Consider the following 27,134-nt stretch of genomic DNA (forward strand, 5'->3'; position numbering starts at 1 on the left):
GTTTCAGTCGGTTTCAGGCATTTTATTAGGCCGTTTCAAAAGTTTTGTCCGTTTTAATGTCATGTGGTTTTGTAGCTTCATATCTCAATAAATATTAATTCTACTGTGTCGTGTTATATATTGATCAACAGAGAATTATACATTAATGATGTTAATTTTCTACAAATTTGAATTTTATGCATCTTTTCAGCTTGTTGAGCGATTTTTGGCCAGTTTTTATCTAGAATTCAAGTTGAACCAAAGCGCTGTCGAAACAGCCCGAAAAATTAACCAAACATTTGGCTATGATAGTGTTAATGAAAGCACTGTTTGATATTGGTTTGCGAAATTTCATTTCGGAGACGAGCCCCGAAGTAGTCGACCTACAGTAATCCAGGACGAGAATTTAAGGATCCTGGTAGATCTCAGCGTCATCTCCCATACGGTTTGTGATGGTTTGAAACGTGTTGGAAAGGTTAAAACGCTTGAAAACCAAAACTATCCTTTTTTGGACCGGATCCTCAAGTGTAATGAAAGATAGATCCTATTCGACAACACGAGACGTTCAGAACAGTGGTTGGACACCGATGAGCTCCCTGGCACTTTCCAAAGGTGAAAACCCACCAAAAAATGACCATAGTTACTGATTATAAAAAAAGAGGATTTTGTTGCCATTTTTTTTAATAAAAACGAAATTTTGATTTTTTTTTGCTATTGGAAACAACCCAAAACACAATTTCTGGAGAAAAGTGATTTTTTTTTTTCATTTCTCGTCGAAATGCTAAAAAATCACATTTTTACCGACTAACCAGCAACATTTTTCAATAAAAACGACAATTTTTATGTTTTTTTTCCCTCGTCTTCCACCCCACATGGCCTAACCCACAACTTTCTGATTATAAAAAAACAATGATTTTTGCCATTTTTTTTACCGAAAAATTGTATTTTTGCTATCGGAAACAACCCAAATCACAATTGCTGTATAAAGAAAAGTGATGGCAGCTGGCGTGATTCAGTTAAACATTCTGCAACCGAGCCAAACCATCACAGAAGTCCTATTCTGAGGAAATGGACAAATAGTACCAAAAATTGCATCAGCAATAGCCGCCACTGTTGAACAGAAGAAATCCGATCCTGTTCCACGACAACGCCCGTCCGCACCTTTCACCAATCATCGTCCGAAAATTTAACGAATTGAGCGTCGAAGTTCTGCCTCATCCACCATACTCCCCAGACCTATCGCCAGCTGACTACAATATTTTCAAGCACTTTGATAACTGTCTCACCGGTTGAACCTTCACCGATCAGGACCAGGCAAAAACGTCGTTCGTCGACATCATCGAATTCCGAGCACGCCGTTTTTATACTGACAATTAATTGACTAGTGTTACGTTGGCGAAAGTGCACTGATTCAAATGGCGCCCTATTTCAATTGAATTCACAAAGATATAGTTAAAAGTAGACTTATAAAATGGACAGAATTTTTGAATCAACCTTATGATTGGCCACACTGACAGTCGACATAAAATATTGATATGTGTAATTACTGTGGTTGTAATTGAAGTTTCAAATTTTGCATTGTTTAATAAAATGATTCAGTATTTTGGTGCATGAGAAGCTGATATTGTTCATCCTATGATAATGGAAGTTATATGATGACCAATATCAACCTCACATTCACTAGATATAAATGTTATAGGACCTAAACACGATTACCTAGTATAATTAAATTTTTTAAAAACACATCCTTATCAGCATAAAGCAGTTTATTGAAAAGACTGCCTTATCAATTCTTCTCCAGGTATAATTTTCACGAATTTTGATATATATTACTGGTTTCAGGAATGAGATAAAGATCTAGCGCTTTGTGAATCTGAGGATTACAGTTATGAAAAAAAAAACTCAAAAATCAATGGACGACATGAATATACTGTGGAAAAAACCTTGTTTTTATAAAAAGGGTTTTCATAAATAACTCCACTTTAACAAATTATTTTCACTTCTCATTGAAAAATATTAACTAATAACTGTGAAACTTATAGATGTAAAATTTTAAGAACGAATCAATGTTTCCCACCTACAAATACTGATAATTGAAATAGAAAGTATTAACTACGACTGTTGGAAATGGTAACTCTTGAATGTGACAAGTGAAACACCAAACAAAATTATATTGAATCGATGTATAATATAACAAAAATTAGTCGCTGGATTTAAACAACTCATAGAAACTGACTAATAATCATCACCCCTGGAAACAACTTCCTTGCACGTTGGACGCAACATAATTGTGTGTTCGAACTGAGCAGTGTAGCATCCTTTGATGTCACACAGAGGAGGATAATCGTCCACAATGCCTTTATCACACAAATCCTTCAATGCCATTTGATACTTTGTTGCTCCTGCACGGTCCAGCCATCTCTTGCAAAAAGCCAAAGTACCAAAATTTTTGTTAATGGTGTTCAGGAGCGACTTAGAAGACTGCAAGCTGAAAAATAAACCATTTTCAAGCAAATGAGAACAAAAGCATAAAATCTATCGTACCGTAATGGCACATAAGCAACATCAAAGTTCTTCATATAATGGGAACATTCCATATCATCATGCACAATACCCCGGCCAGTTGATCCAAAGGTTTCGATGGCATAAAACTCATTTTCTTCCATAACAGTGGCTTCTCCTCCTTTTACTATGGGAACAGTTTTTCCAGCATGAATTCCTTAAAATAATGAAATGAAATCAGTCATTTTCACGTGAACATTTAGTTTGGTAAAGTGAAATTTATTTTGAAAAATGATAATTAAATTTTTTTATGTTTTTATACCACATTTTCAAACGTTCGAATATACACTTGAAAGACAAAACTGCAGTAACGTTAGTTACAAATACGAAGTGGTATGAAAACAAAAGAACTTTCAATAATCATGATGATCTCCTACAACATACTAACGGCTATATCCATCAATTTATTGAAGTTTATTTTATACACAAAGGTTAGGTAATCTTTTAGAATCTTACCAATTAAACCCAATATTCTTCAACATTGATAAACTATTTTTGTTCTAATATAAGTGAAGATCTCACATGATGTGATGTTATTCCTTCCAATCTGTCAGATCATGATGCAATTTTCACAAAATTCAATATCAGAAACTCTTACAAATACACCGAAAACACTATACTAACTATATTCTACATTTGTTTGATGGTGATTGACAATGTTTCATGATGAATTTCACTAGTTCGGACTTGCATTGTCAACTATATAAAATGATTTGAAATCCCTGAAACAACTAAAACAGAAGAATTAAAAATGAATAGCTGAAAATAACAATTATATTCAGCAAAATGAACCTGAAATGAAATAATAGTGAAATAAAATACAAGTAAAAATAGAACAATTGAATAAATAAAAATAAAGAAATGAAAAAAGAAAATAAAAATAAAATGTGGAGAGATTCCAAGTCACGTTAGTTCACGACGTTTCGATTGATAGTATCTACAATAATTGTTATTTTCAGCTATTCATTTTTAATTCTTCTTTTTTAGTTGTTTCAGGGATTTCAAATCATTTTATATAGTAGACAATGGAAGTCCGAACTAGTGAAATTTATATTCTACATATTCAATGCTTATAATATACCTAATTTTACAATTTGAAGTGCCTACATTTCAAGTACCTGAGTTTGTAATGAATTAAATTACCTGAGCTTATGTCCCAGTTTTAACATTTGAAAAAATATAAAATTTATTAATGGGGAGTTAATCAGTCATTCGGTAAATTACCCTAATTCTTGAATCTATTGGTTTCTAAAAATTCTAGCTAGAAGATTGAGTTTCAAACTTTCCTATCTCAATCTTTGAGTTTCAAACTTTTCTTTCCTATCTCAATCTTCTAGAATGTTTAGAAATCAATAGATTCAAGAATTTGGGTAATTTACCGAATGATCAATTAGAATTGAATACTATAAATTTATTTCGCACAAGGGACCAATTACAAAATTTGTATGGTACAAGTCAAAAGGAATAGTGTACATTTTCATCCCATTACATCAGGAAGTGATTTGTTAAAAAGATTAAAAGGATTACGAACAACATATATCATATTGCTTGAGATAGTTATCTCTTCAAAGTGCCCTCATCCACATTTTCCAATCCATATGGTCTGCTGCAATGAATATTTGTTTTAGTTTGTGTTTAAATACATTGTGCACTTTAATGTTTTTTATGTTTCAATTCAATTCTTTATTTATCTATTCGAGCAAATACAGCTGCTATAGGACAAGTCAAAAAACATATAGACATACAACAAAGTACAGTGAGTGAAATGATAAAATAAAATAAATTATGTACATGCATAACAAGGATTGCCAACAAAATACAATTAACATAGGATTGAAATAATACATGTTTACAGGTTGTTCTTTAAAAAACTAATTCATAATAATCTTCTAGGGAGTAGGAACACAGAACAATTAGTATCTTTTTCACTTCAATAAGAAATTTCCAGTTTGAAAAGGATCTATATCTTTGTGGAAGTCGATTATAGAGTCTTAAGCCAAGTACAGTAGGTGAATTTAAGCTAATATTTAAGCGTCTGAAGGGAACGCAATATTTGCCTTTCTGTCTAGTATCATAATTGTGTAGTTCATCTACACGCATATAGTCGTCACGAGCTTTGTGTATATTCTTCAAAAGTTCTAAAATGAAAATACCACTAACTGTTAAAATCCTCATGTTTTGAAAAGGTCACGACAACTATGGTTAAATAAGACTCTAGTAATACATCTAATGATGCGCTTTTGAACCGGAAAAGTATTTTGTGCATATGCTGATCCACCCCAGACTACAATACCATAGTTAATTATTGATTGAACTTCTGCAAAATAGAATGAACGGAGATGATTCAAATTAAATGTATATCTAAGATTTCTGATTTGGTAACATTTTGAGTTCAGTGTCTTGGAAAGCTGTAGACAGTGAGTTCAAAATGATAAGTCTTCGTCCAAAAAAATTCCAAGAAATTTAACACTTTCCGTACTATAAATGCATGTGTTATTAATGTCGATATTTAATGGCGGTACGTTTTTGTTTCGATGAGTATGAAAAGTTACACAATTTGTTTTGTTTGTATTAAAAAGAAGAGACATATCAGAAGACCAGACTGAAAAGTTGTGCATTGTGGTGTTAATTTTTGTTTTCAGAATTTCAGAGTTTTCTCCTGTAAAAAGTAGCGTTGAGTCATCTGCACACAATGTAGTGAATGTATCAGTTAAGATCAGAAGTAGCTCATTAATATATAAGACGAATAGTATTGGTCCCAGAATGGAACCTTGAGGTACCCCAATGTCATTCCTTTGAGGAGATGACCGAAATGTTTTACCACAATGAGAGATTTTTACAATTTGTTTCCGTCCTTTCAGATACGAGCTAAACCAGTCATGAATTTTACCCCTTATACCAAATTTATATAACTTATCAAGTAGAGTTTCGTGTTGAACACAATCAAAAGCTTGACTTAAATCACAAAATATTCCTGTTGGATTTTCACCCTTCTCAGTAGCTATTAATACTTTCTCATAGAAGGAGATAATTGCTGTTGTAGTAGAGTATTGGCTACGAAAACCATGATGATTATCCATAATAACTTTGTTCCTCTCTAAAAACGATACCAGTTGATTTAGAACCACATATTCAATTACTTTTGATATTACTGATGGAATAGTGATTGGTCTATAATTAGCTATGTCAGATGGATTACCTTTCTTTAAAATAGGAGACACTAATGAAGTTTTCAATTTTGTTGGGAATATCCCGTCCTCAAGAAACTTATTAATCACGTGAGTTAGAGGTTTAACTATATATTCTGCAATTTTTTTTAATATTACAGCTGAATTTCCATCATAACCACAGAAGGGCTAATTTTTAATTTTATATCATTGAGAACATCTATCTCAGAAACATATTGAGGAAGTAAGTTGTAAAGTTTTAGACATTTATAAAAACAGCCTTTTCCTAGTAGTGTAGTTTTATGTTGAGGGTAGCAGAATATATTCTTATTTCCTGTGTGGTGAGAGTGGCAATTTCCATAAGGTATGAATAATGATTTATTTTTGAAAACATAGTTCAGAAACTCAAACACATATACAGCTGTTAGAGTTAGAAGATTCAGATTTTTGAAATATCTTCTACAAGATTAATTTACTCTTAGTCCAGCTAGAATTCTAATTGCTCTCTTTTGGATTATAAAGACCTCTTGATTGTGTGTACCACCCCAGAATATAATTCCGTAGCACATGATGGAGTGAAAATGACCGTAATATGTTCGTAGGGTAGTCTGATTGACGACTTTTTGGAGTTCCTTCAGAGAGTAGCAAACTCTACTAAGCTTGCCGCAGAACAGTTGAATGTGTTTCATCCAGCACTGTGTCTATCAATGATGACACCCAGGAATTTGGTGGAGGCGACAAAGGAGATTTGCGTGTTATCAATTTCGATGTGTGTTGGCAGATCTTGTGTATTTCAATTATGCTTAAAAAGTAAGCAGTTTGTTTTTTTCAGTGTTTAGTATTACTAAATATTTTTTCAAATGTGGAAACTGGGACATTAGCTCAGGTAATTTAAATCAATACAAACTCAGATGAAACTCAGGTTCTTGAATTGTAGGTACTTCAAATTGTAATATAGTTGGTAAAACCACGCTTGAAGAAGCCATTGTATGGCGAAACACGTGTTCCGTTTTTGTAAAACTGTTCAGTGAATATCTCTCAATAAAGTGTTTTTTTGAATACGTTGTTACATTACAAGAAATTTATCAACGATCTCTAAAAAATTTTATTCATGGTATTGGCAAATTTCATCACATGAATAGAAAATCACATTAGTTTACAAATTTTTATATTTTTGATGCAAATAATGATATATCAATACTGAAATATTTAAATATTCCAAAAAACAAATTAGAATTCCTGCAGAAGGGTTTTGTGACTTATTCTAAATTTGATGCAAAAGAACAAAAAATGAATATCACGGTTATAAGATTAATGAATTATCTCAGTCACATGGATGATAATCGAAATACTAGGTAGGCAATTATTGGTAAAACATAGTCAATGTATACTTACGATATGGAGAAATCGAGTGACCATTCAAATTTCGTATAGATTTAACTTGGTAAGTTTTTCCATCAAGTTCGACCTCATAGGACTCCATCACTTCTTGTATCTGAGAACCAATTTCACACAACTGGACATCAATTCCTAGATAACATTGAAAATAAATATATTAAAAAAAATCATAACCAAGTTCAGAAATTTGTTAAAAATAAAACAATGATATAATTATACAACTTTATAGGAAAAAAATGTTTGATGATTGGCGACTTCAATATGGACTATGAGGATGATGATTTCTTCTATACCAAAAAGGTCAAACATTTATTTAATATGTATGGAGTAGATCAAATTGTAAATACAAAGACACGGTGTACGCAGCATAGTTCTACTCTTATAGATTATGTTGTAACAAATATTGATTCTAATCGAGCAATTGTTCATGATAATCCAAAACTAACTGACCACTCTATCATATCTGTAAATTTCTGTAATGCAAATATCACGTTAGGGGAAACATTCAAGCAAATTAGAAAAATGAACGTAGATACCTATCATAACATAAACGTTGAGCTATTCAGTTAACGCTGATGTGATATTGGAGAATATAATAAAAAACTGTCTAGATATTGTTGAAGAGATTTAGCTTATAAGAAATTCAAACAAAGTACAAACTTAAGTAAACATATAAATTGGGAAAATTATAAGAGAGTGAGAAATGACTATGTGAATAAGTAAAGAAAGAGCGTTATTACGAACAGAAAATTGATGAAAATAAACATAATGCGAAAGAAATGTGGAAATATTTAAAATCACTTATAAATCCAATTGAAAGTTATAATTTTGAAAAGATAGTATTCAATGTCGGTGATCAAATAAAAGTTTGTAGCACAGAAATTGATATTGCAAATGCATTCAATGAATATTTTGTCAATAGTATAGGTGAAATTGTAAACAATATAAATTCTGAGTCAGACTGGAGTTCAAAGAGTTTCGACATAGTAAATTGTATATTAAATTCTTTTAAACAGATAGACTTGCCGCAGTTGAAAAATATAATATTTTCAATAAATAAAATTAATAGATCTGAGATAATGAACAGTCTATTTCTAAAAGAGACATTCAACACCTTGGGGCATGTTATACCGAACTTTATTAATATGTCTCTTCAAACAGGACAATTTCCCCAACACTTCAAAATGAGCACAGTAATACCAATACCAAAAATAAATAATACTTATGAAGCATGTTATTTTCGTCCTATCAATACTCTTCCAACCCTTGAAAAGGTATTGGAATTAGCAGTTATTTTTAGGTTGTCAGTTATGCTTCAGAAAAAAACATTCGTGTGAGGCTGCCTTACAGTTCACAATTACAAATTGGAAAGAAAAAATTGATAAAGATAATTACGTTGTTTGTACATTCTTGGATTTAAAGAGGGCATTCGAAACAATAGACAGAGGTATATTAATCCAAAAGCTCAAATATTATGGTATTGATGACGTAGTTTTGAAGTGGATGAAAAATTACCTCAGTTCGCGGAGTCAAATAACAAAAATTAATAGGTGCTACTCACAAGAGTTAGTGAATGATTTTGGAGTTCCACAAGGTAGTGTATTAGGGCCTTTACTATTTCTGATTTATACAGGGTGTTCCTTAAACACTTGCTAATATTTAAGGAGGTAATTCTTAGACCCATTTTAAGAAAAAAACTTCCTATGGACGTATGTCCTAAACGCCTTAACTTTTGAGATACAGGGTGGCAAAGTTTTCAAAAATAATCAGTTTTTTAATAATAACTGAGATAATTTTGTAGACATCTTTGGCATATTTGGTACATATGTTCCATGCCCCAAGGCGCATTTTCTGATGTACACAAATTTGTATTTTTTCAAACAGTGGCATCCCTATGGGTTTCGCATTGAATATTTTTGGGGAAAAAGTACTACACCAATGCTTTCTTTCCAAAATAAAATCATTTTTAAGATCCTCATTTATTTTTGAGAAAATTTGATCTGGTATTTCTTTGTCCGACGCATGATTTTCACTCAAAAAAAATAAAAATCGACAGAAAGCAAATTAAGAAATTAGATCAATTCTAAAATGAATGAGAGTCTGAAAATTGCTTCATAAGGCATTACCAATTCCCTTATAATATTTGAAAACATAATCTGCAAAAAAATAAATTTTTCACAAAAACGAGTTTTATTTTATTTTGTGACAGTAAGTCTAAACGAATAGCACAAATTTGTTAATCAGTAATAATACCAAAACTGATTATAAAAATTGTTGGAAGTGGCCACCTGCACCTAGTATGCATGCTTCCGCCCTTCTACGCATGGAATTACGCACCCGTTCAAATATTCCCGGCGTATTTCGTATAGTTTCACACGAGGCAACTATTCGCTCTCTTAAATCTGCTAAAGTATTAACGGGAGTTTTATACACAAGAGTTTTAAGGTGACCCCATAAAAAAAAAACTAAATTGTTGAGATCGGGGGATCTTGCTGGCCATTGCTGAGGTCCTCCGCGACCTATCCAACGATTAGAATAAACAGTATTTAAATGGTTTCGGACAATTACACTGAAATGAGCAGGGGCGCCATCGTGCATGTACCATATTCGATTCCTTAACGCAAGTGGCACATCTTCCAATAACCCAGGTAAGTCTTCTTCGAGAAAGTGCAAATAAGAACGACCATCAAGGCGTTCTGGTAGAAAAAATGGGCCTATTAGATGATCACCTATAATTCTTGCCCATACATTAACCGAAATTTGGTGTTGGAAATGGGTTTTGGTTATTGCATGGGGATTTTCTTCAGCCCACACATGATTGTTATGGAAATTTTGAATGGCATTCCGAGAAAAATTTGCTTCGTCTGTGAACAAAATTTGAGTCTCAAACTGCGGATTTAGTGCAATACTTTGTAGATACCACTGACTGAAGTTCACACGCTGTGGAAAATCTCTGGGGAGTAATTCCTGCACTCTTGAAATATGGTATGGGTATAACAAAAAATCAAGCAAAATACGCCAAACAACTTGATGACAAATATCCAGAGTTCTAGCGATCTTCCTCGTACTCGTCTCAGGATGTTCCTCAATTTCTTGCAGCACCGCTTCCTCAATTTCAGGAGTTCTTACTACACGAGGTCTACCTTCCGGAGTCCCTTTCTTGAAACTACATGTTTCCCCAAGTCGACGATGAATATTTGAAAAGGTTTGGCTATCTGGTAAGACACGATTAGGATATCTTTCCTGATAAATGCGCCTGGCTTCTGTTGCATTACCATCGGCAAAGCCATATACGTAATGCATTTTCGCCATTTCTGCATTCGTATAATTTACCATATTTACTGATATTCAGATAAACAGCGGACTACCAAAATAACTTCAATAACACTTCAAAATCAATCAAAACGCGCTGTGACAGTTTTTAACACCAACACCTTACTTTAAACCAAAATCAATATTAGCTACTGACGTTTGTACATACAGAGAATTCGTTTTTTATTGCTATGGTGGGTACGCTGTTTTTTCTGCTTTTAATCTTTAAAAGGAATCACATATCGACAAACTCCATATTTCCAAGAGGTGCAGTAAATAAATTCTGCTACACGTCATTTATTCCAGGATAACTAAATTTATGTTTTCAAAAATTATTAAGCGGTGCTGCGTTATGACGTAATTTTAATTGAGAACAGTGCATCTGACAACAAACAAATACCTTTTAGATCCTCAATTATTTTGCAACAAATCTGATCTCTTAGTTTGCTTTCAGTCGATGCACGATACCGCATCAGATTTTTGAGGAATTTATCCTTAAGTAAAGCGATTTTTAATTTTTTGAGCGAAAACCATGCGTCGGACAAAGAAAACCCAACAAATCAAATGTGCTCAAAAATGTATGGAGATTTTAAAAATAATTTTTAATTCAAGATAAAGCAGTGGCGTAGTATTTTTTTGCCAAAAATATACATTTCAAAACTCGTACGTACGCCACTGGCAGAGAAAATTAAGAAAACTGTACATCAGAAAATGCGCCTTGAGGTATGGAACATATGTACCAAATATGCCAAAGATGTCTACAAAATAATCTCAGTTATTATTAAAAAACTGATTATTTTTGAAAACTTTGCCACCCTGTATCTCAAAAGTTAAGGCGTTTAGGACATACGTCCATAGGACGTTTTTTCTTTAAAATGGGTCTAAGAATTATCTCCTTAAATATTAGCATGTGTTTAAGGAACACCCTGTATAAACGATATCAATTACGTAGATGGTGATCATGTGATTTACTTATTTGCAGATGATACATTAATATATACCTACAATAAAACCTTGCAAGTCGCTATTGAAAAGATGAATAATTCATTGAAAAATATTGAGTTGTACCTGGGAATAAATAAACTGAAACTTAATATCACTAAAACTAAAGCGATGACCATTACAACAAAGTATAAACAAAATAAAATTTGGAGAAACACAGTCAAAATTAAAATTAATGAAACTGATGTAGAAATAGTGAGTAAAATTAAGTATCTAGGGTTCATTGTAGATAATACAATTTCATTGAATGATCATGCTGACTATATAATAAGCAAAATATCAAAGAAACTGTATTTTTTTTAGAGTGGCATCTGTATTATCAATGTGTGCCAAAATAACGTGCTATAATTGCATAATAAAACCTCATTATGATTTTTGCGGGACTCTCTTATATCTCATGAATCAGAACAAATTAAATCAATTACAAAATCGTGGAATGCAAATAATATTACTCTGCAATAGAATGACACCTATACATAATATGCTGTAGTTTGTAGTTTAAGGTGGCTTAATGTCTCTCAACGATTGTATTACCAAACTATGATATTTATATTTAAAATAATAAATAAATTGCAACCAACATACTTAGTAATCACAAATAGTGAAGTACATCATCATGATACTAGAACGAACACCAATTTTCACATCCCAAGGACAAATTCACGTAGCAGTATGTCTGGACAGTTTCAATAAACTACCAAATAACATAAAAAACTCTTCTTCTCTCCGTCTATTCAGGAGAGACTTGGTAACATTCATAACGAAAAACTGAATTAAAGCTAATTTATATTTAAAATATAATAATAACTAAGACTTTGTTTTGAATGAATATCTAAATAAATATGTAAACGTGTATCCTGTTTAGAATATGTGCGGTATAGTTTTTTTTTTTTTTTGTGATTTTCTGTTATTTGGTTATAATAGACTAATTTATTTTGATTTTTATGTATTATATTTAGATAAAGTGCATTAATTGTGTTTATATTAGGCTTGCCTATCTGGAAATAAAGTTCTTCTTCTTCTTCTTATATTCATTGGGTCAAATTTGGACAAGATTTCTAAGCAGCTCAACTGCCCCAATTAAAACTATTCTCGGAGGAACATGCAGATTGATTTGACAGAGAAGAGTTGGGCAATCAATTTTGTTGTTCAACAATTTATGTAGGAATATTATGTGTGCATGTGCCCGTCTTGTACTGAGTTTGAGCAATCCAATAGTAGAGCGAATTTCAAAACGATAATGACTCCTTGCTGGCATGTTCATTTTGTAGGCAACATATCTAAGAAATTTATTCTGAACTTTCTCAATAGCATAACTGTGGTTGAAGTAAGTTGGAGAACAAGTGCAATACTCAATCACTGATCTAACCAATGCAAAGTATAGTATTTTAATACAGAGAATGTTGGTAAAATCTTTAGTTGATCTGCATATGAATTCTAACATTTTCATCGCTTTGTTAGATATGTGATCATACTGTAAATGGAAGTCTATCTTGTCATCCATCACAACACCCAGATCTCGTATAGTTTGTACTTGTTCCAACTTCTTCCCTGCAATACTATAACCAGCTGTATAAAGATTTAATGATTTTGAAAAGGAATAGCAGCAAGAGGAATCAAATAGCTGAAAAACAACGAGAATGGTAATTCCAGTATTAGAATTGTACCAAAAAAACACTGCGAGTATTCGACCTATTATTCATTGAGGAACCAGAAATTTTTGTTGAGTGAAACATGTCATAGCGATATATTCAGTTCAGAGTATTATAATTTTGTTATCGGTGTATAAATTGAAGTTACTCATTTACTTGAGCTCTAGTGAACACTATGGAAAAAAAAATCAAACTTTATATCTTATAGAAATTGATTGAAATAAAGAAAGGAACCAGGGGAATCGAAACGAACACCACTTTCTCGTTTTTACATTTTTCATTCACAAGATGTAAACATCCATATTGTTAGAATCAATCATCTCATAATCTTCATAGATAACGTTTGGGAATTTTTTTTTATGTAACTTTGCTTCTTATTCATTACTAATCAAATATAAATCAGAAAACACACATTTCACAACTCACACTTCTGGGCCTGTCTTAGGCATCAAATGAAATTTAAATGATCATTCAGCCTTAACGTCGATAATAAATAATTTCATATTCTGTCACTTTTGTCTTAATCAGGATGTTAATTTATATTGTTGACCTTCATGTCTCTCTGCAGCGTTTTCTGGAAGCACAGTGATACCAGACTCTGCAAGCATTGTGTCCATGACTCTAGACCACACAGTACTGTACTGATCTGCCATATATCTCATCAGTGACACGGAAGAAAATATTATTAGACATGGAAAAAATAATCCTTCTGAATGTATATTATCCACAGTCAACATTTATTTCCAAGTTCTGCGAGGTACCTTTTGTTAAGAGCAACATATGTTTATACAACCCAATTCTAATATTTTCATTAGCTAAGTGTCTACTTTAACTACCTAATCTAAATAATGTTCAGCATTTCGTACCAATAAATGTTCTGTATTATGAGCTTTGAATGTTACTTGGGATTAATAATAATAATAAAGTTACAAAGTACAAAACCTGATAACACATGTTTTGGAATTTGAAAATGAAGTATATGTTCAGTTGAAACTGCTCTTGTTTGCAAATATATAATTGAAGTTTTATCCCAACACTAAACCGTTATTTTCAACACCTCGATACGTGTTTCAATCACCAAGTGATCATCTTCAAGAAGAAAATGATCACTTAGTGATTGAAACACGTGTTGAGGTGTTAAAAATAATGGTTGTAGATGATCACCAAAGATTCAAAACAGTGCATCACAAGTATATAATACATCATCACTAGTAGAGAGCTTAAGATCACAACATTTACCTAAATTATAAAACGACCGTAACCATTGATCAACAAAGTAAACTGATAGGTTGATAGACATTTTTCCACCATTTATAGGATCTTTTATTTATTTCTCCCATGAATATTGATTATAATGTAGGCTGCATGTTGTTACCTAAAGATCTCCAAACAAAAATACAATTTACCAAAATTTACCTGCTGCTTTTATGCCGGTATTAGTAGCATCCTGTACAGCTTCCACCAACTTATCATATTTCGGGTTGAAGGTGTGTGTAAAAGCACAATCAATAATTCTTCCATTAATATGAGTTCCAAAATCAATTTTCACAACATCATCATATTCAAATACAGTTTTATCACCAGCATTTGGCGTGTAATGCGCAGCACAGTGATTTTTTGAACATCCTGTGGGAACGCCAACCCAGCTTTAAGGCCATTTTCTGCTATTAATTTTCTTGCTGTATTCTCTAGCTCCTCACAAATTTCTATCATTGTCATGCCAGGTTTGATCCATTTTTGAATGTGTTGCCGTGTCTAATAGAAAATTTTACAAAATGAGTTACCTGTGGGACAAAGCTCTGGTAGTTTTATTTTATCTATCCAAGCTTGAAATATATTTTTTAATGTAACCCAGGTATTTTTGTTAGTGAATTATGAATCTCAATTAAAAATTGATCATCAGAAAGAGGTCGTCGGAGATATGGTTCTTCAAAAGTCTAGAATTTAATGGCAATTTCATTTGGTTTATTAAACACACCTACTTTTCAATAACAACTTTATTTTTGAAACTACATGGTAATTTTAAGAGTATTTTTCTTTGATTCAAAAAGAAGTTGCAAAAGAAGATACACTATAGATTTTATTATATGGTTCTTCGAAGATTTAAAATAGACTTTTTTTCTCATACTTTCTACTTTGACTTAAAAACTGGTAAACCTCACATTGTCTACACTTTTATGAAAGTTACCATATTTTAATATAACTCGGCCTCAATTTATCTCATGCACAAAAAATTTCAGACTGAGATAGCATAACTCAATACTAACAGCAAAGCAAAGCTTTGAAATGTTAATTTTTGACTTTTACAGCATACATAGTAATTTTCAATAACTAGCAATGTGAGTATTTTTCATGACTATCCTTTAGTTTAATAATACTAATAATACTTTATATTACTATGGAGTTCAGTGTAACTATTTATTTTTCTTCCTATTATTATTTAAGGAAGTAGAGAGATGACAGAAGAATTTTACAAAAATCCTGGTTTGTCTGAAGTTTCTCAAACAATTGGTTTGATAAATTGCATTGTTTCATGAAAAATTAAGAATTATAATTCTTTTAATCAAGGAAATTATAATTTCCTTGATAAATATGTGTTTTAACAGCTTGGGTTAGTTTTTTGAAAAAATTTTTATTATACTTCCACAATAACGTATTGCATCTGGCAGATTGTCAAAAAAGTTTTCAGTACCTCTTTGGGTGTTTATTCATGAATCATCATATTATTTCTTACATATTGATTTTAATGTATTTTCATGTTGACAATTATGATTTAAATATACAAACATGGTAGTCAATATTGCTTGAAAAATCATTTCTAAATCACATTCATAATCCTGTAAATTATACTTCAACGTGCTAGGAATCGCACGTTTAAAGCTAAGACCTCGTTAATCTTCAGCTCGCACAAGTTTAACATATTTCCAAAACAAGTTTAAACATTATGCTCATTCCCAACTTTGTACGAAATATTCATTTCCCATAAATTAGATTAATATCACAGAGTTGTGCTATTCGCTACTCTTTTGATCCCTACTAATAGCCTCACAAGAATCAACAGCCAATGATAGGGTTGGGATTTGAAACATTAAATGTGATAGCTCACTTCAGCACATATAGGTTTTTGTTTATTTTTGCAAATAAATAAAATTAGTTATTCTAACATGCATGTCATAACTGAACGCTGTGTTGTGTTTAGTTATGAAAGTAGATGGGAAAGTCACATTTTGACTTCAGAATTATGATCGACAGACGAAAATACTAAAGTCCCAGAAACTTTTATGATCAAAACTAGCACAAGCCGTTGGAACAAATAATTAGCCTTTGAAATGAATATCTTTTCCTCAGCTCACCTGTCTGTGTGCTTCTGCAGCCAGACGAACTTCATTGTAAATGTCATTATGCATTCTATCAAGTGCTCGCTTCTCTTCTGATGTAAACCGGTCTTTAGCAGTACGATCATCCTTTAAGGTGGGATATTCCTGAATTTCTCCAACAGGAAATATTCCATCTGGGTATAGGTCTACAATAGGGATGGAAGGAGGGTTGGTTTGCTGAAGTTTTCCCCCTTTCTTCCTATTACGTTTTTTCTTCTTTTTCTCTCCATCACCATTTTCGATTACATCATTTTCTGCATTTTCCAAAGAAATCGTTTCGCTGTCCGGTTTTTGATCCCCTTCAATGGGGTTAACCTCTGCTTCAGCTTCCATTTAAATAAAGTCAGATATTACAATTATTTCATAATATGAAAAAGTGAACTTCATACCTTTTTTCTTTTTCTTTCGGTTTTTTTTTTTTTGGGCGCTTCTTTGTTTTCCTCATCTATTTCATCGTCTATTTGCTCTATATTATCTTCTTTCTCTTCAATGATCTCAGTTTTTAACGCAGCCATTTTTTAGGAATACAGGAAATGAAAAAATATCTAGGAAATGAAGAGTGAAGAGATGCGCAAGTATGACAAAGATATAAAATACACTTTCTTCTTCTTGTAATAGTAAGGTTAGGTTAGAAACCATTAGGTTAGGAAGGGTATTTAAATTTGATACAGGATAAAGAAAGTAACATTTGTTCAATTTCTATTAAGATTCATGCTGCTCTCAATAGGAATTAGACACAAGTTATTTTCTTTATCCTATACTCGATATGAATTTTTACAAAATAAACAGGTCAATTGAACAAGAGAAAAGAGTATTTCTGAATATTTTCCATAAAAATGTAATTTAATGAGAATTCTATACAAATAACTATATTCAATATCTACTGAACAGTCTTCATTGCAAATATTGATAAACAATACTGAGACTTACCTGATATTTTAAATTTAAGAAGACTTTGAGTTGAAATGTTTCAATTTTGATTTGACATCAAAATGACTGTCGTGTGAAATATCCAGTGAGTTTATTCAACGATGTTCAATGCATATTTATATTCTTAGTCCGACCGTTTATATGACTTGCGGTCATATAAACCGCACTTGCAGTTGAGGCAACTGACACCAAAAATGGAATGCTGTGAGTCCAATATGAGAAAAAGTACACCACGGTGTACGTGGTTGGGTACGACCTGTACATGTATTAGAAACAGACAAGTTATTGAATTAACACTATTCAACAGTCATCCATCAGTATTGCCTTGACATCATTAAACACATTAATTTGATGGATGGAAATTTATGATGTGGTGCTGCAGGTTTTTCCGGGTTTTCCTGCAGCTGAAAAAGAAAAAGCAAATGCGCCAATGGAATCAATGAAGTCGCCCCGAAGCGTCAATTAATTTTTATTTTTGTTTTTATTTTTATCGTTGTTTTATAATTTCACAAATAAAATTAACTTTAACATATTGTAATTTATAACAATAATGTAATATGCAGTATCTCTATTCATCAACATACCAATAGATCTAGTACTAAGTCTCGTTGATGAAAAATGGCATTTAATAGAACCACACACTACTATCCCTTTAGAAGCATTCATTGAGTTATTCCAGTTCGTAACGAGTAACAGCTATTTTAATTTCAATGAAGTTTTCTATTAACATATTTTCGGCCTAGGAATGGGAAACTGTTTATCTCCAATTTGCTCTGATATTGTTATGTCTGACTTACAAAATAAATGTCTACGTCAATGTAATTTTCCGACAATTTTTTTCAAAAGATATGTTGATGATATAGTTTTGTGCATAGAAAAAGAAAACGTAGATAGAATGTTAACAACATTCAATAGTTATCCCAAACTTCAGTTCACCGTTGAAGAAGAAAAAAATAATAGAATTGCTTATCTGGATATTTTGCTGAAAAAATCTAGCAACAGTATTATAACTGATTGGTACCATAAACCAACATACTCTAAAAGATTTATAAACTCCTACTCTATCCACCCAATTACACAAAAAATAAACATCATCAACAATCTCAAATACAGGGCTACACATTTAGCATATGCGAATTTTAAAAACCAAAACCTAAAACTTACAGAAACTATGCTACTTAAGAATTGCTATCTGAGATCTTTGATTAAAAAATTAGTATATTCAGACAGAACAAATAAACAAAAAGAAAAAACACTGTTGAAATTAAATATTTCGAATTACCGTATGTAGCAGGTCTGACACCACAACTATGCAAAACTCTAGAAAATAAAAATTTTAAAATTATTATGAAATCTGAAAATACAATTAAAAATCATTTATTCACGAGAATAAAAACAAAAAACCGAAAGACCTGAAATCCAATATTGTCTATGTGCTGAATGTAAGAAAATATATATATATATATATATATATATATATATATATATATATATATATATATATATATATATATATATATATATATATATATATATATATATATATATATATATATATATATATAGGGCAAACAGGCAGGTATCTCAAATAAAGAATTACTGAACATAGCAGGGAATGTAATAATATACATAACCCCCTAAAAACGATGAGGGATCCTACTATCCTTGCAGAACATTGCAAATCCTCCCTTATTCATACTCTTGATTTTGAGTCAGTTAGTATTATAGGACAACATACGATACTAAAACAAACTCCTGAACGAAATGATTGAAATAACAAAACATGGAACAAAATGCGTTAACAAAAGGTCGGATATTGAAAACTTACACACCTCAAATTTCAATCTTATAGAAAAAATCAAACAATTACTAACTTAGGACTCATTAACCGACTGCTTTTTCCTAATACAATTCTCATTTCTTTCATGGGCTTCTTTGAATTGAAACGAACAATTAACAGACAGTTCAGATTGTTAATCCCTTCGTGTCTGTGTCAACGTCTTTCAGGAACCTGTGTACCTATTTATATTTTATGTCGAAATTATTCACTTTACCCTTCAACTCGAAAAACCGCCCTAAATGTAAGTACTCATCAACGTTGTTTTTTTTGTAAAGTGTTCGAAACGTTTATTATTTTTTAACGATTGTTATATTACAAAATTTATTTTGTTTCTAACAGAACTGCTTTGTAAATTTCCATTTTAATATATATGTCTCGTTCTTATACTTCAGAGTCCTGAAGATGGAACAATGAAGTTTCGAAACGTCGATAATTTAGAAATTGGATTTCTTCAACATTTTGACCGAATTCCCGCCAACTTGACAATCAAAATCATATTCAACGGTCGCCATCCTATTCAAATAATGTAATACTTTTTAACAAAATTCACCACAATTCTTAACAAACAGTAACAGAAATGGTAATAAAGATGAATATATATTTTTATTGTTGTTTTATATATAAACAATATTTCTAAAGAAGTTTAGGTAGAGATGAAGAAATTCTTCGATTTCTCAGTGTACATGTTGTATAGTTGTCAATTATAAACTGTATCACATTCTTTACTCTGTTCCTCGATTGGTTGGTATGTGGCATCGGTGTAAGAATGGTTCAACCTATCGAATGTCAAATGTCACTGTCAAATACTAAACAAAAAGTTAGACGGTATTTTTTTTCTGGAGAGGAATTATTTTATTCTTTCAGATAGCTTCGATTTTGCGAACAAAATGTGTGAAGATAAAGTTTTATCTGAAAGTGAAAAACTAATTTTCAAAGCCATTTCCGAAAACGATGCTACCTTACTACAGGCTTTACTATCTGAAAATATAAACGCGAATATTGTTGATGAAAACTCAATGACACCTTTGCAACATGCTGCTTATAAGGGCAATAAGGAAATAGTTCAAAATCTTCTGGATCAGGTATTTTCTTCCCTCTGTATATGAAAAATTGTCATAATGAAACTGCAACACCTCTCAGCTGTCAGATTCAAAGTGTACTCTGTTGAGTATTAAAAAAAATGGATAGCTGATTTGTTTTTATCTTATATATTTTAGCATGCATACATTTTGAACTCAATAATTATATTTATTCACTATTTGGTTTGGATGACAGCTCAAATTTTTTTTACACATTTAGGTAGAAGAAATAAAAACTAAGACAAAAAAAGATGAAAAACCAGTCTATAAAACAATGATTATAAATCCAAATCGACTGCTGTTATAGTATTCTGAAATATCAATACTATAATTATGTCAATATTTCATTTATAAGATTTCCCTTATTTAGAGATTTACAATTCGAAAGAATTGTCTGTAACTGTAAATACAACCCCACATAATTTTTTTTTTGTTTCTTGATCGATAACTAGAAACCACTTTACATGTTTGGGTTTTGTCCAACTTGGTACATATTGACTTGCGAAAAGACTTTTTGGTTCAACAGACAGTTTATGTCTGTGTCTCTGGCTTTTAATTTTTATTTGGTGTTTTGATCCACTTTTCATCTTTCCAGTACTTTGTCATAAATTTTGCTGTGTCAAAATATTAAAATTTAGCATTGATCAAAGAGGGTGAAGTAGAATCACATTAAAATTCACACTCATACAAAAATGTTTATTAAAAAGCAGGAAAATATCTCTTATTGAGATTACTTATGAGAAACGAATCCACAACAATTGAGTCATCTTCGTTATGTTGAGAATATTGAAGTTGAAGGGATTTCTATTCACTTCGTCTCCACCATGTCGGGAACATTATAAAGAAGTTGTTATTTACTTAAGACTTCACACTGCCTGAAATAACAAAAATAGTAGTAGATAAGTAGTTGATATTTTTTCAGAAAGATGTCAGATGGGTGGTGGTAACTTATTGGGAACAAAATTTAAACAAATTCCATTTTAACAAATTGAAATAAGCTCTATACAATCCTTATATCTCTCTCTTAATGTAAACACATTCTTATTTGAAAATGAGGATAATCTCACTTAAGAGCTGTTTACCTAATAATGGTTTATCATCTAAAATATTGGGATTAGCAAAGTCAATGAGGTTAGTTTCAACGAGGCTGTGCTCATCGAGGCTTCTTGGGTTGACAATATTGAATATTTAACACGCTTTTATTAGCTTCATCTGTATGTATGTATGTATGTTTATTAGTTTGTTTGTAACTCTCAAGCTCAAGATCTGTATTTAAGAGAATTATTGACATTATTGCTTGATCTATTCGCAGGCAGATGGCGCTGTACGTAACCTCCTTGATAAAATTCGAATTCACTTTACATGTATTTCTTCATTTGGAAAAAGTATTTATTTTATTAACACGCGCGCCTGCTGCCTTATTTGCAACCCTCCTTTGCGTGCCTGGTGACTTCCTTGGGCTTGGTAGCTGATTTTCAGGCTCCCTCTCCGGAATCGGAAAATATCAATGGTAATTTTTTTTCTAAACACTATACGGTTGATTGATCCCAAAGTTTAGATTAAATGAATGTAGTTTGAAAAGACTAAAAAACACGCTTTTATAGCATACGAAACTGAAAAATGAAAAATAAATATAGTTTAAAAAAAACTAAAAAACACTCATTTAATGAACATCGAACTAAGAAGTTTTAAAATAAGTTTTTTTAATAAGCTTAAAACTATAACGAACTAAACATACTAGTATTATTGTGAAAAAAGCGTGGACGCTTTGTGCTATATTTTTTGTATATCAAGCGCCCGTTATTGTTTCAAGCTTATTAAAAAAATATTTTCAACTTTTTATTTTGATGTTCTTTGAAAGCGCGTTTATTAGTTTCTTCAAACTATATTTATTTCCATCTCTTTTATGTTCCGAAAACCTGTTTTCAGGTAACTTCCCATTTGTCCTATATAACATTCCGAACAATATTGAATTTCACTAGTTTGGACTTCCATTGTCTAATATATAAAATGATTTGAAATCCCTGAAACAACTAAAAACGAAGAATGAAAAATGGATAGCTGAAAATAACAATTATATTAAGCAAAAATAACCTGAATTGAAAGAATAGTGAAATAAAATACAAGTAAAAATAGAACGATTGAACAAAAAATTAAAAATATAAAGAGATAAAAATGAAAATAAAAATATAAAGTTAAGAGATTCCAAGCCACGTTAGTTCACGACATTTCGATCGATAGGATCTACAATCGACTTCGGGTGATGACAATATTATTTGAAATTTATTTCACAAATGACGTTTTTGTTTTCTGTTTTCTGTTTTTGTTTTCTGTTGTTAATCCCTCATTTTTGTTCGTTTTCGTACCTATGCTGTCTGTTACTTATCGTTTTTTTTACACAAATAAAGTAATGTTTGATAAGCCCCATTTCATATTTTAGTTTATTTTCCAACATATGGAAACTAAAAGAATTATTTCAAATACGAAATTTTTTTATTCCTTTCTCAACGAAAACAACTTTTTAATAAGTTCATAGTTTGGGAAATAGATCTCCGGTGACGCATTTCAGGGAGATGTCCTCCCATCGGTGAAGAGTACTGACTACACCCACTAGCCAGGAGACAACTTCCTTACCATTTCAGGTAATTTATAGCCAACCAGGACAGACTGTGCAGCTTTTGAATCGTAATGGCAGCAATAATGGATAGATTCCAGTTGTTTTGTCGATATTGAGATTTTCAAGGTGCAACATTCCCACCTTATGAGGGCATCTGTAAGTCAGCTATATTATCATGATACATTCGATTCAGGCATTCAGGGCTTTTTTTGCTTCTGGTTTGGATGAATCATCTTTTGAGTTTAAGCAAGTTTGCATTCTGATACAGATTCTACTTCTGCTGCTCAAGAATTTGGTGCAAGGCAAATTGTTTCCCTTTTTCTAATCGAGAGTTGAGGAACTGAGAAGCTCTAGCTGTTGACCCAATGTTATAGGGAGTGTTGTTGGGGTCTTTCATCTGATGCCTATCTCTTCTCACGCCAGAGCCGAGCATTACCATGACTAGGCTTTCTGCAATAAGAGGGTGCTAGGTATCTAGAATGTTTGGTTAGTGAATATACACACAAATATACACACCTCAAAATAAGACCGTCATTTAGAAGGATTCTGAGTCTTCCGTTGCGGGGCAATATTCTATGAACAACTTTTATTTTGCTAGTTAAATAGTCTAGTGATTCAAATGACTTTTATTTAGTAATGTTTGTTGGGTAACAGGATCCAATTATCTCAGAAAAGCAATTGTTTTGCCGAAGTTTCGATTTCAGTTAAAATCTTCTCCAGGATTCAAAAAAAAATTCATGTTAAAACTTTGAATGAATTCAAAAATCAAAGGACGTGTAAGATATATATGAGAAATGAAAAACACTGTATCAAACAAACATTCGAAACCAACACAACATAATGATTATGAAGCAAAAGTTTGATTTTTCTCATCAATTCTTTTCATTTCAAATTGAACTTACTCTTTTAGGGAGCTGACGTGAATTACAGCGAACATCAACATAATTACACTGCCCTACACTTTGCTGGACTGTCTGGAAAGGCTGATGTATGTTATGCACTTCTTCTCTCTGGTGCTAAAACGGATGTAACAAACAGTGTTGGTCGCACTGCTTCTCAGATGGCTGCCTTTGTAGGCCACCATGACTGCGTTGCAATCATTAATAACTTCATCCCAAAATCTGACATTGAATATTATACAACAGTTCAAGGAAGTCAAACATCACCCTATCTTCCAATATTCCTGGTAGAAAGCTTTCATAAATTCGTCATGCAGATCAACATTCATCCTGCAAAAGTGGTTTTGAATGTACACAATTTTGTAGGATTATCAGACCACCTAACTGAAATTAAGAAGGTATTGGAGCTTATGAGTGAAAAAGAAATGAAACGTGGTTCGGAAACAAATGAGGTAATGTCTTTCAAGTTTCACTACCTTTCATACATTATTGGAGAGATAATTAAGATACGACAGAGGCAGACTTCTACAAAAAAAGATGAAAAGGAAGATGAGAAGAAACTGGATATAACTGAACTCTTCACGAGAAAGTTATTGAAGCCGGGTAAGGATGGTCAATTGGAATTCATGGATCGATTTCTAAAAGAATGTATCAGAGAATTCCCCCATAGAGAGTGTACGTTATTTCGACAAATGGTGGCTAGTTTGGCGAGTACAGATCCACCACCTGCTTTCAACGTTGTAAACTCGGCCATTAATGGACAGAGAGGCTTTATGGACAATATATCGATATGCAATACCTGTGGAGAGGAGAAGCCAGCCAAAAAGTGTTCAAAATGTAAAGCTGTGGAGTACTGTGATAGAAACTGTCAAAGGTTACACTGGCACTGGCACAAAAAAGCGTGTTCCAGATTGAGTCAAGGAATAGTCGAAAATGAGCCACAAATTAAACCAAATGTAAATGAGTTATCAACAGAAATACAAAATCTTTTAGTGAACAATTAATTATATATTTGATGTGTTTATTTATATTTTACGACAGTCATGCTTTGATTAAATGTAATTCATCTTGGATATGTATTAGTAAACTTTTGTCAATGATATGTTGATTTATTTTTTCATAAGTTCAGTAAAGTGAAACTGAGTTGATGAGTAGAATTTAGAATCTCTGGCGTGAAATTAATCTATTGAGAAAACTTTTTCCTCACCAGAAGAAAAATGCCTTCTCCCGACACGCGTTTCGCTAACGAAGTTAGCATCTTCAGCAGATCTGAAGATGAAAAGTGTTTTCAATAGATTGGAAATGTGTTGATATTATCGATAAAAAAAATTATTTCTCTCGGTAGTAAGTGAAAAAATGTCTCATTTACATAAAATGGATATTACCACACCCATTTGATATTGACGGATATTTAGACAGATATGTGATCTATTAAGAATTTCATTTCTAATGTTAGTGCACTGATAATTTTTCAGAACTTAAAATATTTAAAATGAGGCTCAAAACATATATGAATATAAAACTATACTAATCTAAACTAGATAAATTCAGATGATATTGGCAGATTTTTATTGAACGACTAACGATAAAGAATGAAAGATGAAATACAGGAGATGTAGTGGAACAGTAGTGAACAATGAAATAACAAAACCAACTATTTGTTGAAAATAGTGATTTTTGAAAGATTTCAAGATTGCACCACTTGGGCAGAAATCACAGATATTATTTCATTTGCTGAATCACATGAGCCTATAAGATACTGGGATACTCATACAGTCATAGTATGTTACCACCAACACAACATTAATACGTGTTTGAATACAAGGTATTTTGAAACCAATTGCTTGTAGCAGCAGAGAACAGCATACATCATTTATCAAATCTTCAGATTTTGGAAGAAATAGAAAGAAGATTTTTAAATTTTCATTAGTTCGGACTTCCATTGTCTAATATAATATACTTAAAATGATTTGAAATCCCTAAAAGACCCAAAACAAATGAAAAATTAAAAACAATAGCTAAAATTATAAATAAATTAAGCAAAAAAACCCTGAAATGAAATTAAAGTGAAATAAAATACAAGTAAAAAATAGAAGAATTAAATAAAAAATTGTGAAATTCCAAGCCAAGTTACTTCACGACGTTTCGATTGTTAGTATCCACAATCATCTTCGGGTGAAGACTGAACTGATTTCTCCGAGAGATTACTATTTATGGGTCATTCGAGTACTTTCACTTATTATCTCCTTATTCCGGTTTAGCGGGAGATGACTGTTTGGTGAGAGTTGGCCATTTTTCCCTTTATTATGGGGTTCCATATGTTGCGTATATCTACGCTAGCTTGGCTGAATACATTGTTGGACAAAATGTATGCGGCTTCTCTGAATTTACTCCTAAACCATTGTTCCTTCCTGTGTATGATCTCAGCTTGGGACCACTTGATGTTATGTTGATGGGTCCAAACAAGCTCTGCTATTACTGATTTGCTGGTTTCCCCTCACTGTGTGTGTTTCTTGTGCTCGGCAATGCGAACTTTCAATGGCCTCTTAGTTTCACCGATATAGGATTTTCCGCACTCACAAGGTATTCGGTAAATGCAATTCTTGAAATCGCAGTCCGTGTTTTTCGTGAGGCTGCTACGGATAGTGTATCCAATTTTTCTTATCCTTTCCGATAATCCTCTGATGTAGTGAAGTGCAAGCACTGATTGTGACGGCTTTTCTTCTTTGCGAAGCTCTTGTTGTCTTTTAGCCAAAGTCTGTTCCATCATCGCTTTGGAGTAGTCATTCCGATGAAGATCATTTTTGATGTCTAGTTCCTTCTCGAGACCTTTCTTCGTATTACAAAGCCCGAAAGCACGGTCTAATAGAATCTTGATGATTCCTCTTCTAGTCGATTGCCTAGTACAAGAAACATACACAGCGAGGGGAAACCAGCAAATCAGGAATAGCAGAGTATGTTTGGACACATCAACATAACATCGAGTGGTCCCAAGCTGAGATCATACAAAGGGAGAAACACTGGTTTAGGAGGAAATTCAAAGAAGCCGCATACATTTTGTTCAACAAGCAAACGTAGAGATACTCATCATTTCGAAACCCATAATAAAGGGAAGAATGGCCAACTCTCGCCAAACGATCATCTCCCGCTAAACCGGTAAAGCGGAAAGAAGAAAGAGGAGATAAGTGAAAGTACTCAAATGACCCGTAAATAGTAAATTCTCGGAGAAATTAGTTCAGTTATCACCCAAAGACAATTGTGGATACTAACAATCGAAACGTTGTGAAGTAACTTGGCTTGGAGTTTTTTTTTTATTTTTT

General features: G+C 32.2%; 2 protein-coding genes across 2 annotated transcripts; one reads left to right on the plus strand and one right to left on the minus strand.

Annotated features, from left to right (window-relative positions):
- Positions 1–2,130: 2,130 nt before the first annotated feature.
- On the minus strand, positions 2,131–17,517 carry und (methionyl aminopeptidase und). Its single transcript, XM_074170841.1, is given in 8 exon segments — positions 2,131–2,467; positions 2,524–2,698; positions 7,104–7,238; positions 14,489–14,701; positions 14,704–14,827; positions 16,426–16,775; positions 16,832–16,994; positions 17,380–17,517. Coding segments are annotated over 7 exon segments (1,383 nt in total). The 5' UTR covers positions 16,965–16,994; positions 17,380–17,517; the 3' UTR covers positions 2,131–2,214.
- A 2,485-nt stretch (positions 17,518–20,002) lies between these two features.
- LOC111511657 (ankyrin repeat and MYND domain-containing protein 2) lies at positions 20,003–24,914 on the plus strand. Its single transcript, XM_023167688.2, has 2 exons — positions 20,003–20,301; positions 23,826–24,914. The coding sequence occupies exons 1-2, from the start codon at positions 20,107–20,109 to the stop codon at positions 24,816–24,818; spliced, it is 1,188 nt and encodes a 395-aa protein (XP_023023456.2). The 5' UTR covers positions 20,003–20,106; the 3' UTR covers positions 24,819–24,914.
- The last annotated feature ends 2,220 nt before the right edge of the window (positions 24,915–27,134 follow it).

Source organism: Leptinotarsa decemlineata, unplaced genomic scaffold, assembly GCF_025532065.1.
Source record: "Leptinotarsa decemlineata unplaced genomic scaffold, Ldec_3_MD MMD2_tig00000008_RagTag_RagTag, whole genome shotgun sequence".
NCBI classification, from domain to species: Eukaryota; Metazoa; Arthropoda; class Insecta; order Coleoptera; family Chrysomelidae; genus Leptinotarsa; species Leptinotarsa decemlineata.